General features: G+C 33.4%; 2 protein-coding genes across 2 annotated transcripts; both read right to left on the bottom strand.

Annotated features, from left to right (window-relative positions):
* Positions 1-5,184: 5,184 nt before the first annotated feature.
* On the bottom strand, positions 5,185-9,142 carry LOC128172737 (uncharacterized). Its single transcript, XM_052838490.1, has 3 exons — positions 8,974-9,142; positions 8,477-8,610; positions 5,185-7,757 (listed from the first exon to the last, which is right to left on the bottom strand). The coding sequence occupies exons 1-3, from the start codon at positions 9,062-9,064 to the stop codon at positions 7,425-7,427; spliced, it is 558 nt and encodes a 185-aa protein (XP_052694450.1). The 5' UTR covers positions 9,065-9,142; the 3' UTR covers positions 5,185-7,424.
* A 148-nt stretch (positions 9,143-9,290) lies between these two features.
* LOC128174622 (uncharacterized) lies at positions 9,291-12,692 on the bottom strand. The gene is made up of 7 exons (XM_052840134.1): positions 12,537-12,692; positions 12,329-12,450; positions 11,048-11,238; positions 10,698-10,845; positions 10,480-10,593; positions 9,638-9,726; positions 9,291-9,487 (listed from the first exon to the last, which is right to left on the bottom strand). The coding sequence occupies exons 2-7, from the start codon at positions 12,355-12,357 to the stop codon at positions 9,291-9,293; spliced, it is 768 nt and encodes a 255-aa protein (XP_052696094.1). The 5' UTR covers positions 12,358-12,450; positions 12,537-12,692.
* Between the last annotated feature and the right edge of the window lie 7,041 nt (positions 12,693-19,733).

Raw genomic sequence — 19,733 nt, 5'->3', positions numbered from 1 at the left:
AAGTCACACGAGAGATTAAATTGCAAGTTAAAAGATAAATGAACAGAAATAGAGCAGCCAAATTAGCGCCCCGACAAATTACACTCCAACAACAATGATGAAAACTTATATACATGATGTGATGATTACATGTTGTTTAACAAATGAGTCAATTTAGATAAGAAGATTGGAACGGCCAGATAACCGCCCACTCCTGCAATAGTGGTGAAGATTCGTGTACATGACATGTACATGACATGAAATAATTAAGAAATAAACAACGTTATTTAGTGAACATGGCGTTATGAATAGCAATTGCTCTGTTGGCATATTCCATGATGCGCGCTAGCGCATCATGGAAAATATGCCAGCAGAGCAGTTGCTATTCATAACGCCATGTTCACTAAATAATCGTTGCTTATTTCTTATATTTGCATTTTACCACTCGCAAATACCCTGTATTAGCTTAGACCTTGACATTTAGCTATTACATCAAAAGTAAACATTCAGACTGTAATCTATCTTTTTAATTCACATAGATTTGTTAACAGAATCAATGATATGTTATAACAGTAATTCCTTTAAAATGTTATCAAGAACATGTTTTAATATTACATGTAAATACGTCAATTTTAATGGAGTTTGAGAAAAACACATGATGTATCGTATAGTGGTTTAAATCTATAACGTCATGGAAAAGTATATTTAACGTTACACTTTATGACGTCATAGTATTCTGGCAGAGCAATTGCGATTATAGAGAAATAATTGCAGCTCCTCCGTATGGGCTTACAGTGGGAAAGAACAATGGAAATGCAAATATTTACATATGATTTGATAGTGATTTACAATTTACAATGAAACAAAAACTGAAACCCCCCCTCTCTCTCTCTCTCTCTCTCTCTCTATTCCTCACTAATATTCCTCACAACTTTCAACAAATTTTCTTGTAATTTTAACTTATGTTCTTGAATGACCTTGACCACAGCCGGGTGATCTTTTAAATTGTGATCAAGATCGATCGTAATATCAAGATGGGTGTTCGTCTCCCGGTATTCCTTTACGTCATCGATGAAGTCTAGCAACACCTTTGGTATAAACTTCCGTGTGATGTTCAAACCTATGAAAAATATTTATGATGATAATAATAATGGAGAACTTGTAACTTAATGCTTATTGCATGATGATGCATTAAAAAACGAACCTGCTCATAGGAATTCTGTTGACAATGACTCCTTCATCCGGAGTTTGTGTAATTCAAGTAATTAACAACATAATCATAATCGAGTCACAAAACTAAGGAATGAATTCGATATCGACCCCATTCATACATTAGTTTAAAATGGGTTTAGGCATTTTAGAAACATCGAAGCTATGAATTCTTTCCCTGTAATCATACTTTAATTTTCCTGCTATTAATGATAAAAAACGACCATTTGACCTTTAAAATGACATAAATTTTGTATGAAAATCAAACTCAACCTGAGAAAGTTTGATATATTTTTTGTTTAACTTTAGTCTAACTATGACTTAGAAAATTTCTTTATACGATTTAGTTTTATTCGACATAAAATGGTTTGAAAGAGTTTAAGCTTTTTTTAATAAACCGCTTCGCGGTTTATAAAGAGTAAACTCCCCCAAACCATTTTATATCGTATAAAACAAATAAATATTGAATTTATTCCTTAAATGAAATAATTTTTTAACCAATCAGAAAGCGCGCTACAATTAAAATTTGATTGTTTTTACATACATGTGGATTAAACGCTTATCTTAATATTTACTTTGAGGTGTTATAAAATTGGTTGGAACAGTTTACAGCTTTTCTGTTTTTAAAGCATAAAGTTAATTGTATAAAATGGGTATTCAATTTATTACTTTAAAAATTCAGCGCCAACATTAAAAACAAATACCTTGAAACCGTTCAAGTTTCTCGGAAATATCGTCGAATGTATCGCAGGCTTCCTCCCAAGTACTACAGCCTGTCCGTTCTAGGAATATTTTCTGCAGTACTTCTGTTCTCTTTCTCCTGTCTATTTCTTTGGCTGTCCTGTTGATGTCAGCGACAGTGTTGATTTTTTTTAAATATGCCAGGCTGGCATCATTAGGCAGTCCTGATAGGCTTTTAAAGATCTGTGAATAATGTAAGCTTTCATTCATGTACACATGTACTAGTATTATAATTTACATGTAAGTTAAACTCGCTTCAAAAGAAATTTTGGTGTCACTTGTTTTCTGATTCCGTTTGTCTTTGAACTTTTAATACATAGGAATATAAATATTAAATTGTTCTCGTTGCGAGCAACGAGTGGGTCTTCCGTCCTATTAATGATTAAATGAGATGGAACACATCATTTTAAAGATAAAATTGTTCATATACGTAAAAAATAAGAGGAAAATATTTTCGGCACCCGGGGCTTGAAACCGTGTCGCCTGGGCACATGTCCACCAATAGTAGTAATAATTAATTTCATAAAAAATACCGATACTCAATCAGTATTTCTTACAATTAATTTAAATTAGACATTATGTGTTATAGATTATTGACCGGAGAGTTGTTAATCGGAGGCAGTCATGTGTCTGCTCCGTCCCAGTATCAGTATTTTTAATGATCAATTTGATTATTATCCCATGGCCATTTTTAATCTTGCTTGTAATTACATATGACTGCAAAGCACCTTTTGTTGCATCTCCTCCATTGGATGTCCAGTGTTCCAAATGTCTATTACTCTCTCTATTTCCTCAAACAAATTTTCTGGATAGGAAATAACCCGAAACAAGAGGCTGTGGTTATTGCTGCTCTCCTAAAAAAAAATAGTCCGTGTTAATTATAGTATAATTAACAATGTATTACATTGAAGTGTACATATCAGTTTTACATGTATATCAGAACCATTTTGGGTTTTTTAGAAGTCCTAATAACTACGCCACCTCTGTTGCAAATAAGCGGGAATACTCCCTAACATGGAAAGGACATTTAAATATCCGTACCGCTCCGAAGAGTCATTTAAGAAATGAACCCGAAATCTAACCAAGCTATACTCGTATAACCTGGGCTGGGGCAGTTAACGCTTTATAATCCGCGAATTTTCTGTTATATACCGTACAATTGAGTGCATTTTACTTTTACAAATAATATTTATCTGTTCAAAACTCAAAAGTAACGTCAGACGTTAGTGCATTGTGACAAGGCCTGTGACGTGCAAACCAGTTTATACAAATTTAATTAAGTTATTCTATCCAATCAAATGCTGCGTTTCAACCAGAATTAAAATATATCTTAATAGACGGCAATACATGCATGTATTTACAATGAGGGTATGTACCATATTTAGGCAACATAGTATTACAATAATACACAAATATTCTACGCGCATTTTTATCGAACATGACATCCACCAAATACAGTTAGGAAGATGACCATATATTCTGTATTTTGATGCTAACATATATCCATTTGATTTTTACTGCCCAGTGTGTTTTAAATATCATTTTTGGAGCTACTTGAATAAATCGGATTCTGGCTCTAATTATAATCATCCCATGTTTCTATCGTATATAGACAGACACACGCCTAGTCCAGATAAAAGATAAAATTTATATAATGTTTTTATAAAAGTTGGTACAAACTTTCCAGATAAATTCCACCCTGCTTGATAATACAACGTTGCAAGCAAAAGAAAAATAACATCGAATTTTGTAACTTTGATTTTTCCATTTTATCTGCAACTCTTTTAGGGAAAATGAGCATAGGAACTGCAACACCTTCTGTCAGTAGTTTTACCTGTATCTGGTTGACAATTGGAACAACAGCCTCTCTCCAATCATCTCCAGCACTTTTGAAAATGCATCTGGCTTGTTTAACCAGGTCCTGAAAATCAAATGTTTCAGTTAAGATAACAATTTACGTTAAGACCGTAACAGACACAGGATACTCAAAGGTTAGAATGACTAGTTTTATTATGACGTCACAAACGTTGAACGCTGTAAAATGCAACGTCACAAGCGAGAAACAAAGTTTACGCTTGTGACTGTTACAGTGGCTCTTCCATTGATTTGAACCTACCCTTAGGATAAAACAGAAATTTTGACGTATAAATCACATTTGCAGACAAGGCAATTTTTTGAGAGTTTAGTCTCATAACTGCAGCGGTGTGTGCATACAAATTTAGATTGCGAGTGTACTTCATTGTTAATTATAACTCTTAGTATGCACAATATATTTCTATAGCATCCACAATATATTTCTATAGCATGCACACTATTTCATGTAGACCTATTAGCAAAATGCATGTTTTCAGTGTTATTTTTTATGCTTTATATAACTTCCCTATATGTGCTTATTATGCGTCACTCCTATAGCTATATTACACGCACTTCACATAACTCTTACATTTCCAATTTGAATTTTTCTTAATCTGTTTTATTCTGTAGTATATGCACCCTCTGATCCTTAAACACCCTCTGTAGTATGCTAGCTAGCTTTGTAACATAACTGCATGGTGTGCGCTTTTGTGCTTATGCGTATGGGTCACTAACCAGTTAATCCAAGCACTATGGACACTGGGGGTTCTAGCTTGTGCTACGGAAATTAACAGCATTTCGCTTTTTTCTGGTACATGTATACTAGAATTTTATTTCATACGACAAACCCTTTACTTTTTTTTTTTTTACCGGTCTCCATCGTTCCGACCCTTTTAATCAGTTAATCGGATAAGTTTCTTCCATAATCTTTGTTTATAGCTAATATTGTGTCAAAATCTTTTATATATATTTTAGGAAAAGATTTAACATCCACATGTATTTATATATAGCGATTGCATATGATTTATACGAGTTTATTTTACCTCAGTGAATATAAGTTCCCGTGCTATATTGTCGGAAGCATTCTATTTCCCTCATGTTTTTAACCTGGAACACCTCAGGTGTTATCTGAGTCGCTCAGTTAAATTTTGATGCCGATTACTGTAATTTGCAATTGTTTATATCATAAAGAAATCTGCATCGCCAACAAATCAAGTACTATTTGGTATAATAAAATACTTTTTAACTTGCTTCTCCTTGTAAAATAGTTCCTGTCTCGGGGAACAGTAAACTTGCTAGCGTCCTCATAGCCAGTCAATAGGTATATAATAAACAGTGAACTACATAGTTCTTCGTAGCTTTTTTTGTTATACCGTTACCATTCTGACAATACAAAACACATTTAAAACTTTCTTGGTTTAGTCACATTAGTATTTATATATTTAATTGCATGTTAAAATTTAAATGATAAATGAACAGCAATGGAGCGGCCAGATTACCGCCTCCGATGGATGACACTCCAGCAACAATGATGAAGACATAATAAGATATGATGTAATCATTACATGTTATGTAATACATATAAATACAAAGTATTTGGAATTGAAGCGGCCAGATTACCGCCCTCGATAGAAAACACCCCAGTTACAATGATTACTCAAAAAGGCATGTAGTGACATGTAATGTAATAATTAATTGTTGCGTAACAAGTGAGTTAATACAGGTAATTGGATTGTTGTGGCCAGAATACCATCCCCAATGAAATAACACTCCAATTCCATTTGATGAAGTCGAAAAAAGTCTAAATGTAATATATTTATAAATGTTATGTAATAAATGAATCAATACATATATTGGGATCAGAGCGGCCAAATTACCGCCTCCGATTGATTACACTCTGATTACAATGGTCAATAATCAATAACATGTAATGTAAGAATTAATTTACACACTGGTTACAATGGTCAATATTCAATTACATGCTATGTAAGAATTTAATTAATCATTAAAAATACGGATACTAGCTGGGACGGAGCGGCCAAATTACCGCCTCCGATTGATTACAATCTGGTTACAATGGTCAAGAATTAAATTCATAATAAAAAATACTGATGACAGAGCGGCCAGATTACCGCCTCCGACTGATAACACTCCGGTTACAATGGTCAATAATCTATAACATGTAATGTTAGAATTAAAAAATATGGATACTGGGACGGAGCGGCCAGATTACCGCCTCCGATTGATTACACTCCGGTTACAATGGTCAATAATCTATAACATGTAATGTTATAATTAAAAAAATATGGATACTGTGACGGAGCGGCCAGATTACCGCCTCCGATTGATTACACTCTGGTTACAATGGTCAATAGATCTATAACATGTAATGTTAGAATTAAAAAATACAGATACTGGGACGGAGCGGCCAGATTACCGCCTCCGATTGATTACACTCTGGTTACAATGGTCAATAAATCTATAAAATGTAATGTTAGAATTAAAAGATATAGATACTGGGACGGAGCGGCCAGATTACCGCCTCCGATTGATTACACTCTGGTTACAATGGTCAATAAATCTATAAAATGTAATGTTAGAATTAAAAAATATGGATACTGGGACGCAGCTGCCAGATTACCGCCTCCGATTGATTACACTCTGGTTACAATGGTCAATAAATCTATAACATGTAATGTTAGAATTAATTTACACACTGGTTACAATGGTCAATATTCAATTACATGCTATGTAAGAATTTAATTAATCATTAAAAATACGGATACTGTGACGGAGCGGCCAGATTACCGCCTCCGATTGATTACACTCTGGTTACAATGGTCAATAATCTATAACATGTAATGTTAGAATTAAAAAATATGGATACTGGGAAGGAGCGGCCAGATTACCGCCTCCGATTGATTACACTCTGGTTACAATAGTCAATAATTAAATTCATCTTAAAAAATACGGATACTGGGACGGAGCGGCCAGGTTACCGCCTCCGATTGATTACACTCTGGTTACAATGGTCAATAATTAAATTCATTCTAAAAAATATGGATACTGGGACGGAGCGGCCAGGTTACCGCCTCCGATTGATTACACTCTGGTTACAATGGTCAATAATTAAATTCATTCTAAAAAATACGGATACTGGGACGGAGCGGTCAGATTACCGCCTCCGATTGATTACACTCCGGTTACAATGGTCAATTATCTATAACATGTAATGTTAGAATTAAATTCATCTTAAAAAATACGGATCCTGGGACGGACCGGCCAGATTACCGACTCCGATTGATTACACTATGGTTACAATGGTCAATAATTAAATTCAAAACAAAAAATACTGATGACGGAGCGGCCAGATTACCGCCTCCGATTGATTACACTCCGGTTACATGGTCAATTATCTATTACATGTAATGTTAGAATTAAATTCATCTTAAAAAATACAGATCATGGGACGGAGCGGCCAGATTACCGCCTCCGATTGATTACACTCCGGTTACAATGGTCAAACCTAAGTAAATAATATGTACTTATCAATTTAATATAATAAATGAAATGCAAGGTTAATTGTGGAACATAGCGGCCAAATATATACCTGAAATACTAAACACAAGCAAAAGTTTAATTTAATCATGATAGTTTTCAACAATGTCTTTTATATGTCTAGGAATATTTCCAGACCCTGTAAGCTTGAATGTTGAAACTATATGTGATGTTAAACATTTTTCCACCCAGTCCGTTCTTCTTCCTCGCTCACCCGGCACGCTCCTTTTACAAGGTTTCCATGGGGATGTCTTGCTTCCACCATACCAGTGTATGTCTACCTCATCCCCTTCATGAGATATTATCTGGCCTATCTGTGGCCACTCGCCGGCGTACCGAGGGACGTCCATTAACGCCATCATCCCCACTATAGTACAAGGAGGGACCGCTTCTTTCCGCCTCTTTCCAATGACAACCTATCATTTTCAAAATAAGTAGTAAGCATATAATAGATATATTATGTATGTTATTTGGGTTTCTAATTATATATATTTTGGCATAATCGGTTGTCCTGTTTGCCTTTCACTTTGTCGTTTTCTGTTAAAACAGTTTTAGTATGCTTTACTATAAAGTTTTTAATCCTAGCTGATAAACTAAAAAAAGTAGAGGCCATTAGTTCGGGTAAAATGCCTACATTGGGACGGGTAATATTTTAAAAAATAAAGTATCAACATTCTTTATACGATATAAATTTTTTTTAGCCAATCAGAAAGCGCGTTACAACCAGATTTAAACCAATTTACAATTCTTTCAAAAAAATATACAGTTTTATACAAAACAGCGGAATCGCGGAATTAAGTACATGTACGTATGTAAAAACGTAGTTTACAGTAGTCGAACGTGAATGGGAATGACGCATGATTATGAATTCATGTCAGATTTAAGGTAGTACGCATCAGATTAGAATTCATTTACATTATTTCTTGGAGGATTCTTCGATGATATGTTCTAACATTTCTCGGGTATGAGAAAATTACTTTCATTTATTTTTTTCAAATTCTAAATTTAAGGCAGTGACAAGAGAAGTATCAACATTAGACATGACAACAAAAATTGCTTAAAGTATAAACTGATTTGGAAGTTTACGATTCATGGGCTAAATATATCAAAATATTGTATATAACAAATAAATTACTGGGGGAATAGGGTCCTCTGTGTCGGAAATATGAACCTCTAGATCTTCAGTGTTTGGGGAATTCTGCCTTTTTTTATCCAATAATTGCTCTGCAATTCCATCATCTTCGTCGTCTGAATCATACTCTTCATTGACTAAAGTACATTAATATCTTTATTTCATTTCTTTAAAATTATATCAGCATGGACTTTATGTAATAATTATGTATGCACCAAACCATGCAACCGAACATTGACCACTAAACGACTCTCTCTCTCTCTCTCTCTCTCTCTCTCTCTCTCTCTCTCTCTCTCATCCAATACCACAATTATACGCTTCACCATCCACAAGACCGGACGGGTGTTCACATTAAATATACATGTTGAAACAGGCAAGGAACTTTGGGAAACATTTTGATGGTTTTTAATTATAAAATAATGTTTTGAAATATATTATCATAATTTTAGTGAAAGCTTGGTTATTGTATCTCGTGGTTTAAAATCAGTTACACTGAATACCTTCGGCAAAAAAATTTTCCCACCACTGTTTGTCCTCATTTTTTGTAAAATATCTGTACGAGCCCCTCACGTCCCGCTCAAGCCTTTCCATGTCAAGATCGTCCACACATGGACTAAGTTTCCTAAATACTAATGCATTATCCTTAAGAAGGGTTCCTTCACATTTTTGCCATATCTGAAATTTATCAGAAAAAAATTATGTGACGGAAAATATTTTCTCAATTTTAAGCATCAAGGAAATTGACTATCTACTACTTGTATTAATCATTTGTTTAAACTGATGACCATCGTTCTTTAAAAGATACGACGCTTTATATTTATATTATATCTATGCAACAGCTGTAAAGTGTAGCTTTAATTACTACACATACCCGATCGGTCGACCATTTCTTCCAAAAAATCGTCGCTTTTGCGTCTTCCTTAATTATTTTAAAAGCATGCGGCTTTGAATGGCCTGAAATATTTTCAAGGTCCAAGGCTTCTGAAATATTGTATACTCTGTCGGTTCTTATTCCTAAAAAATCATATTAAAAAGAAATGCATGGAATAAAAGAAACTATAATTGAACGTCTGCATTCTATTGTTTTATCATCACATTTCACTGGGGAAAAAATGAGAAAATGAGAGTCAAGAAAGATCTTTAGAAACTCGGGGAAATTGTCACCTGTTGGTACCGGAGTGTAACACCTTTCAAACGCAGTTATTAATTTGGTTAGAGTCAAAGCACTCCGCCTGGAAAGGAGGCTAGAAAATCTGAAGGTAGAAAGAAATTTGTTTGAATGTAAAGGTCAGAATTTAATATGAAAATTTGCACCTGGCCAATTAAGGAATGTTTTTAATTTTTGCCCAGATTATCCGATATAACCTGGTTTGAGGCAGTGCACACTTTATAATCCGCGAAGCACTGTTTCAAAGCATTCCTTATAATTTTGTAAAAAGATTGTTTAAAATCAATAATTTAATATAGAAATTGTTGATTTTTGCATAAAATTTAATTTACATAAAAACTCTAACACGCGCATGAATATGTGGTTGTCAAGGGGACGTTGGCTAACCAGGTTATACAAAATAAATTAATTTTTTTTGTGTGATTAGCCAATCAAAATGCTTGTTACAAATGAAATTAAATTAAAGACTAATAGAATAATTATTACGATTGTGGACAAGAGGAATTCCACCGAGGGGGACAAGATTTACGGTCTAGGACGAGGCTTTAATTTAGCATGGATTCATTGTAATTATGTTTATTTATTATGTTGGGGAACAATAAAAATTATGCAGATCAGAGAGGAGTAAAATAAACTATTGATGATGGGTACTAGTAGTAAGATTGTAATTTATCAGATGATTTGTACATATTACTAGTGTGCAATGTTTATGATTGCAGTCGAATCTCGTCAATCCCAATTTATCTCTTAATTAACGAAGAATATTTTATAAATCGATTTCTAAACATAAAGTTCCTTGTTACAAAATTTGCGCAATTTCCTTCGAGGTTGATTGTACCTGGAGAATACTTGATCTATATCCTCATGCGTGTGTCCGACCATGAGGAATGACACTTTGATTTTTTTGAATACGCCAATCTCCACCAACCAACAGAGGAATCCAAGTATATATCTAAACATAATTTTAGTAATTAACATATGATAGTGTGAATAAAATCAGACGAAATAAATAAAATAAATTGTCATTTCATTTACTCTGGTGTTGTGTAAAATTACCGGTTTTTATTCTGTCCAGGACAATTGTCCATTTGCAAATACAATGTGTCCGGAATTTGGTCTAGCATGAGAAGACATTGCAACAGAACAGATATGGTGAGGTTGCTACCGTGGGACCATTGGAAAAAATCAAAGAAGCCATAGATGCCTATAAAGTTATAAAGTTGATGGTAATTTAAAAAATCCTCTTTTTTCACGAATCTAGTCTTTACTTTACTCCTGTAAAGCCTGAAGCTTGTCTTAGTATGGGGGAATCTTATTATGGCCATGAAAACTTTCAAACGATGTCACGTTATAAAGAAATGAGATCAAAATAGGATGCCATAATGTGTGATAATGTTTATGTATACCTATTCCATGAACAATGACTCCCATTAGATTTAAACGTAGTTTCCACATGTTAGATAAAAACTTTCCATTGTATAGAAAGTGTGGGAGGTACGTTTTGTTCTGGTCCATGGCATCTATTATCATTGATAGGTATTTTTCGGGATTGTCCTTGGCTTTTGAGGCGTGTTTATAATACTTTTTTCTTTCATCACTGAAATGTAAATTTATGTATAGTCACAAATTCATTTCTTTTTTGATTTTGTTTCCTGCTTTATCCTATAATAAGTAACATTGATTTTTATGTAAGTCAGCAGAATTTTTTTTTAATTTTGAAGCAAGTTACTGAGTTCTCAAAGAGGATTTAAAATGAGAATCCGTCCGTTGTCTCATGTCAAAACGTCATCGTAAAGCAGACACATGAAATAAAAATGCAAATAAATGTATTTATTTGTATAGGAACTCATCCAGATGAAGTTAATAATAGAATTAGAATTTAAAGATCGCGGAACATTAACTGGCAAGATTGGAAATATACAGCTTCGGTCAATTTCACATGTTAGTCAAAACATTTGAAATGGGCGGGGGCAAATTTTATTCAATATTAGCAAATCAGTAATACAATGGCTCCTATTGTTTTCAGACTTGTGACGACTGGTTATCTCAAGTCATAGGACATTGTTTTGCCTTGGTATAATCTCTCCCGAATTGGGACTTGTTGATGAAATAAAATGGTTTTAATCGCTTTGCTAATACTTAACAAAATGATCGCTTAACTCATAAAACAAGTTTGAAACGCAGAGGTGGATTGAAAATACCCTTCGTTTAACTATAGTTTCAATCCAATGTTTTCTCAGACGTCCGCGTCAATTTGTCTCCGCCCATTTCAAATGAGCTCTATATTTCCAATCTGGTCAGTTAATATTTTGCAATCTTATCAGACGAGCTTGAATAAAATCAAATTAATAAAGGAATTTATTAATCATATGCTACCTTATGTGGGACTCAAAATTTATTTGCTATTTCCGTAAATTCATTATATCTGAATTCGTTATATAACCTGAAACATTTGCATGGATTTCTTAAGAATTTGACTGGATCTCCACAAAACCTCTCTATATCTAAGATTTTTTTGTTTATATTCGTACTAAACAAGTTTTATGTGTTACTTGTAATTGATATGGTAATGGCCTCCTGCATTAACATGGATAAACATGGATGAAAGACCAAGTCTATATTAGTTGTGGCCCATAGGCCTCTGTTAACTATATCATTTTAAAGATATTTTTGAGATATTTATTTACTTTTGTTGTTTTAGGTGTTTCTCCCTCATTTTGATGAGAGTTTCCCTCTGATGTTTCTCTCTGCATGTGGCCAAGTGCTCTTTTATTAGTGTGCATTTGTCGCACTTTGAGAAACGACTTCTCTACAACAATCAAGTACAAAATTAAAATTCAATCCCGTCTCCACGTATATAGAAGTATATAACATAATTATATACATTTTGGATACCTTTGGAATGGTTACATTAGGCAACTCCCTTTTCCACAACTTATAAAAGTGGGATTTTGATACCGGATTGGTGGCTTTTTCCAAATAAAGTCCGTAGACGTACTGTTTGGTGAGACAGGGGGGGAGATTTAGTTTGCTTTCGTTTGGGAGTTTTTCTGCATAACTATTGCAGAAATCTTGTAGCCAAGCAACTGCAGATAGGCTCTCCGTTGTCATTTTCCCTTTTACAGTGCCAGAGCGGTTTACTTCGACCACGCCTCCTTCAAAGCACATTATGTCATTAGATATCGAGACCATTAAATTTGAATATACTACCGTCAAATTCAAATTCATGTTGTTACCAAATATTTTTGACACGTATATTAAATAAGACAGGACTTAAAAATTAAAAAAAGAAATTGTATATAAATTTTATTCCAGGTGTACGAAAACCCAGACGATGCATTCGAGATTCAAGATTTCGAAACATGAGATTCAATATCTAAATCCTCCAATCAATCATTGGTCATTGATCTGGAAACCTGTATCCTAGTGACAGCAAACACTAAAGTAAATTCATTACATGACAATAGTAATGGCAGCAGAAAAAGCAAAAAAAAAATAATATCAAGATCATCAATGGTAATTTAAAGCCAACAATCCAAAAAAATATAATAAACGACCATAAAGGCAAAATTAAGTCTTAAAATTGATCTTCTTTACTACCAAATGTATTTATATGCCAATCAAATCTTATTAACTTGTCAAAAATTATCATTACTTTTCCCATTGTTAAAAACACCAGAAAGGGGGGCGGTGAAGTCCACAATACTATTTATACATTTATATATATACATGTATATATATGGAAATTACGTATATAGTTATGTTTATAAATAATTTTCTAAAATATTTAAATACTTTGAAAATGATCGTCTTACCTTTTTTCAACTGCGGACACTAAGAGATATTTCTCTAAGAAATCGACATCTTACGAGTGCTTATACATGCGAAAATAGTAATGACGTCACGTGTGAAAAATTGACGCAATATTCACAGCAGACGTTTCTTTAAGAAATATGGCTGCGTTTTGGAGTTTGGAAAAGTCGGGAAGCGAAATTTATTTATCTATAAATGGAGGGGGGGGGGGGCAGTCAGCATAGAAAATGGGGAGGATCCGGCCATCGTCTGGGGTGACAATGGTCAATAATCTATAACAGGCAATGTAATAATCAAATTCCAAATTGAATACTGATACTGGGACGGAACGGCCAAATTGCCGTCTCCGATTAAAACACTCTACTGTAGTAACAATGATTTAGAATCTATAACTTATGATTAACTTGAAAGATTTAAAAAACCAAAATCAAATTGAAAATATGGAAATTTGAAATAAAATAAGGAAATTAACGATGATATTGGTATTACAGGAACCCCCCCCCCGGGATAAGTATGACAAATGTAAATTTTTGTCTCAGGATTAATAAAGTAAGGGAAAATTGTTATAACTAGAAACACTGATTTTTGTCAAAGAAAAAGAAAATTCTCTTCTAGATAATGTGCCATTTTTTGAAAGACTTTACTGTTTTTATTATCCTATGACAGTTTTTTAATGAGAAATTTTATTATTTTAAGATTGAAATTGACGATTATAAATTAATTAAATCTAATAAATATATATTAAAATAATCTTTTTACATTATATAGTTCTTTATAGATCTCAAATTCCATGTCGTGAATTTTTGTCACATCTACTGTTGTTTAAAAATCCGGGAAAAGTACGGGAAAAAGTACGTGTAAATGAATTATGATGTCACGAGGTTATTAAAATCAATGTATCGATGACGTCGCATGTAATCCAGACGACAAGTTTCTGAAAAATGTCTTGGAGTTTGGAAAGCTCGGAAAACGGAATCTTCCTACTAATCAATGGTTTAAGAGCTTTAGATCTTAATGGTACCGCGCTTGGTTCTATTGAAACAGCGAAACCAGGAAGGAATGCCACAGAGATATGGGTAAGTAATAAATATTTTGAATAGTTTATAGAGAAAACATTCCCTACAATAACCGAAGTATAGTATATGGGAATTGTCTTAATATACATAGGCTCCAATGTATTGCAATATTAATATATTGGGAGAGGGGAGCGATACTTGCAGTGTTTGTAGGATTAAATAAATTGACAAGCTTACTGTCAATCGACAACGCTTACATGGTTTTCATTTGGAATTTGAAATTCATTATTGTTCAATATGCATTATATATAGTTTAGATCTCTAATTTGTAAAGTTTTTCCTCATATACACGCATCGTGTGACTTCTATAGAATAGTTAGACTCGCTATAACAAACATGAATATGAAAACTTGATTTTTTCATGTTAAATTCAGTAGCCTACAGATAGATGTTGGTTTTGATAACATACATGTGTGTCAACTATAAAAATATTTTTATTAAATTGATTATCATGGATATGAGATTTTTGAGAAAAAAAGTTGTATTCCGTGCCATATGTGGCAAACCAGATATCGGAATCACATTTTGTATTAATTTGTCAATTTGTATTAATTCGTCAATTTGTATTAATTCGTCAATTTGTATTAATCATACATTGTAAATACAATGATGCTCTATATAGATTGAAAACATAAAAGAAAAGGTGAACATATACTATATAGTATTGTATTATATATTTGTGATATCAGGCTAAAATGTTTATCATGAATACATGTTGGTCAAGTAAAAAAATATAAGGTACAATGGATCATGACATGTGAGTGTTATTAATATATCATCATTGAATTATTATCAATAGATCCAATTCAGTGGTAAAAAAAATGGAAAGCGTTTGGACAGAACAAAGTACAAGAGTACAAACGGGTTTCTCAAAGAGTTGGACAACTCACCATCCAACTCATTTTTCGTGGATAAGCTAAGAGAGTATGGCGTGGGTAATGGAAATAAACAAAATGGTGCAAAGTCAAGAAAAAGGAAGAGGCCGGAGATGCCTTCTACAATCAGTTTAGAAAGGCCAGAGGACACAGAGGTGCCGGATGAAGTAAAATATGTAGAGGGGAAATTTGTTGGTATGAAACTACATGAACTCTGTCTCATACTTGTAGTAAATCGTTAATACGTGTATATTTATATAAACCAAAAATGAAATGAATAAATAATATAAAAAAAAGGTTTTACTCTAGTAGTACTATTTCAAAATTTCAGGACAATTTGAGGTAGAACTCTCGAGGCTTCAGGTGGCACCTGCGAATTATAGGTATTTTGGTTTTGTTTGACTTTTTCAGCAATAATTAAACTCCCTTATTCGTGCCTTATCTGTATATCACTGTACCTGCAAATACTGGTGTACTTGTTAAATTCAATCTTTCTTTTTTTCTTTTCAAATTAGATCAAGAAACTTTGATAGTTCTTGGATTAATATCATCAAAGATACCATTTTAAACTCGCCCGGTGGGATCGTGACAGTATTCCCAGTCATGCTAGACCCATCGGTATTTATATATATTTTATTCATCAGTCCAAGTCTCTTGGTCATCTTAAAAACCTGGTTTCTGATATAAATTTCTTTTACAGATAAGTGACCCAAGTGAATTCAAGGAGGAACACCTTCATGAAAAAACACTCTACACGCTTGGTGGCAATCATGTCATTCAAGCAATTAAAGGGGCGATAGAGGAAGAGCCAACAAATGCCGGTTTAGATAGATACAAGTAAGAACAAAACACATAACAAAAGTGACACTTACTTTTAAATGATAACATTTTTTAAACCGATTTTTATTGAAATTCTTTCAACAAGGTTGGTGAGAATCGACTTATATGTTGGACTATCGACAGAAGAGGGTCAGCTATTGGCCAACATGCACAATAAAAGGACAATGACTAAAAAAGTGTTTTTTCAAGTAAGCAAAAAGTTGGTGTTTTTTTTTTGTAGTTAGTAAGATATACTGCAAAATTCAATTAATTTGTAATTATGTGTTTTGTTAATGTAACTACTCAATGGTTCACAGATTAAGTGAGAATTTATGTAAATTTCAATATTGAGTAGTGACGAAGTTTGAAACTGTATGTCCCGGTATATTTTATGCTAGGCTCATGGAACTAATATAACAAATCAAATATATGAAATATGTGTTACATTAAAAAATTTAAAATTTTCGAGAACTCTGAGAACATAAGTTCAATTTTTTCCACTCTAAGGTTTATTAAACTTAATCTCCAGGCAAATTAAATAATTCTTATACAATAGAAGTGCGACATTATCTTAACAGATATATGTGTGAATGTTTATTTTTCTGGCATGTCACTTTGTTATCGAAAAAAGAGCAGTGCCATTAACCCCCCCCCCCCCCCCCCCGAGATTGGTTTAAGATCAGGAGTATGGTTGGGCTTACTGTGCTGAACCCCGCACGTTAGCATACATGTACTTAAGCGTTGAATCATTATTTTTTGAAAGATATAGTCTCATAACTGCAGCGGTGTGTGCATACAAATTGAGTAACGCGCGCTTGCGCGTTCTGAAAATTTGTATGCACACACCGCTGCAGTTATGAGACTAAACTCTCAAAAAATTGCCTTGTCTGCAAATGTGATTTATACGTCAAAATTTCTGTTTTATCCTAAGGGTAGGTTCAAATCAATGGAAGAGCCACTGTAACAGTCACAAGCGTAAACTTTGTTTCTCGCTTGTGACGTTGCATTTTACAGCGTTCAACGTTTGTGACGTCATAATAAAACTAGTCATTCTAACCTTTGAGTATCCTGTGTCTGTTACGGTCTTAACGTAAATTGTTATCTTAACTGAAACATTTGATTTTCAGGACCTGGTTAAACAAGCCAGATGCATTTTCAAAAGTGCTGGAGATGATTGGAGAGAGGCTGTTGTTCCAATTGTCAACCAGATACAGGTAAAACTACTGACAGAAGGTGTTGCAGTTCCTATGCTCATTTTCCCTAAAAGAGTTGCAGATAAAATGGAAAAATCAAAGTTACAAAATTCGATGTTATTTTTCTTTTGCTTGCAACGTTGTATTATCAAGCAGGGTGGAATTTATCTGGAAAGTTTGTACCAACTTTTATAAAAACATTATATAAATTTTATCTTTTATCTGGACTAGGCGTGTGTCTGTCTATATACGATAGAAACATGGGATGATTATAATTAGAGCCAGAATCCGATTTATTCAAGTAGCTCCAAAAATGATATTTAAAACACACTGGGCAGTAAAAATCAAATGGATATATGTTAGCATCAAAATACAGAATATATGGTCATCTTCCTAACTGTATTTGGTGGATGTCATGTTCGATAAAAATGCGCGTAGAATATTTGTGTATTATTGTAATACTATGTTGCCTAAATATGGTACATACCCTCATTGTAAATACATGCATGTATTGCCGTCTATTAAGATATATTTTAATTCTGGTTGAAACGCAGCATTTGATTGGATAGAATAACTTAATTAAATTTGTATAAACTGGTTTGCACGTCACAGGCCTTGTCACAATGCACTAACGTCTGACGTTACTTTTGAGTTTTGAACAGATAAATATTATTTGTAAAAGTAAAATGCACTCAATTGTACGGTATATAACAGAAAATTCGCGGATTATAAAGCGTTAACTGCCCCAGCCCAGGTTATACGAGTATAGCTTGGTTAGATTTCGGGTTCATTTCTTAAATGACTCTTCGGAGCGGTACGGATATTTAAATGTCCTTTCCATGTTAGGGAGTATTCCCGCTTATTTGCAACAGAGGTGGCGTAGTTATTAGGACTTCTAAAAAACCCAAAATGGTTCTGATATACATGTAAAACTGATATGTACACTTCAATGTAATACATTGTTAATTATACTATAATTAACACGGACTATTTTTTTTTAGGAGAGCAGCAATAACCACAGCCTCTTGTTTCGGGTTATTTCCTATCCAGAAAATTTGTTTGAGGAAATAGAGAGAGTAATAGACATTTGGAACACTGGACATCCAATGGAGGAGATGCAACAAAAGGTGCTTTGCAGTCATATGTAATTACAAGCAAGATTAAAAATGGCCATGGGATAATAATCAAATTGATCATTAAAAATACTGATACTGGGACGGAGCAGACACATGACTGCCTCCGATTAACAACTCTCCGGTCAATAATCTATAACACATAATGTCTAATTTAAATTAATTGTAAGAAATACTGATTGAGTATCGGTATTTTTTATGAAATTAATTATTACTACTATTGGTGGACATGTGCCCAGGCGACACGGTTTCAAGCCCCGGGTGCCGAAAATATTTTCCTCTTATTTTTTACGTATATGAACAATTTTATCTTTAAAATGATGTGTTCCATCTCATTTAATCATTAATAGGACGGAAGACCCACTCGTTGCTCGCAACGAGAACAATTTAATATTTATATTCCTATGTATTAAAAGTTCAAAGACAAACGGAATCAGAAAACAAGTGACACCAAAATTTCTTTTGAAGCGAGTTTAACTTACATGTAAATTATAATACTAGTACATGTGTACATGAATGAAAGCTTACATTATTCACAGATCTTTAAAAGCCTATCAGGACTGCCTAATGATGCCAGCCTGGCATATTTAAAAAAAATCAACACTGTCGCTGACATCAACAGGACAGCCAAAGAAATAGACAGGAGAAAGAGAACAGAAGTACTGCAGAAAATATTCCTAGAACGGACAGGCTGTAGTACTTGGGAGGAAGCCTGCGATACATTCGACGATATTTCCGAGAAACTTGAACGGTTTCAAGGTATTTGTTTTTAATGTTGGCGCTCAATTTTTAAAGTAATAAATTGAATACCCATTTTATACAATTAACTTTATGCTTTAAAAACAGAAAAGCTGTAAACTGTTCCAACCAATTTTATAACACCTCAAAGTAAATATTAAGATAAGCGTTTAATCCACATGTATGTAAAAACAATCAAATTTTAATTGTAGCGCGCTTTCTGATTGGTTAAAAAATTATTTCATTTAAGGAATAAATTCAATATTTATTTGTTTTATACGATATAAAATGGTTTGGGGGAGTTTACTCTTTATAAACCGCGAAGCGGTTTATTAAAAAAAGCTTAAACTCTTTCAAACCATTTTATGTCGAATAAAACTAAATCGTATTAAGAAATTTTCTAAGTCATAGTTAGACTAAAGTTAAACAAAAAATATATCAAACT

The sequence above is a fragment of the Crassostrea angulata genome, chromosome 2, assembly GCF_025612915.1.
Source record: "Crassostrea angulata isolate pt1a10 chromosome 2, ASM2561291v2, whole genome shotgun sequence".
Lineage (NCBI taxonomy): Eukaryota > Metazoa > Mollusca > Bivalvia > Ostreida > Ostreidae > Magallana > Magallana angulata.
The sequence above is the reverse complement of the archived record's forward strand: the minus strand, read 5'-3'. Positions and strand labels throughout refer to the sequence as shown.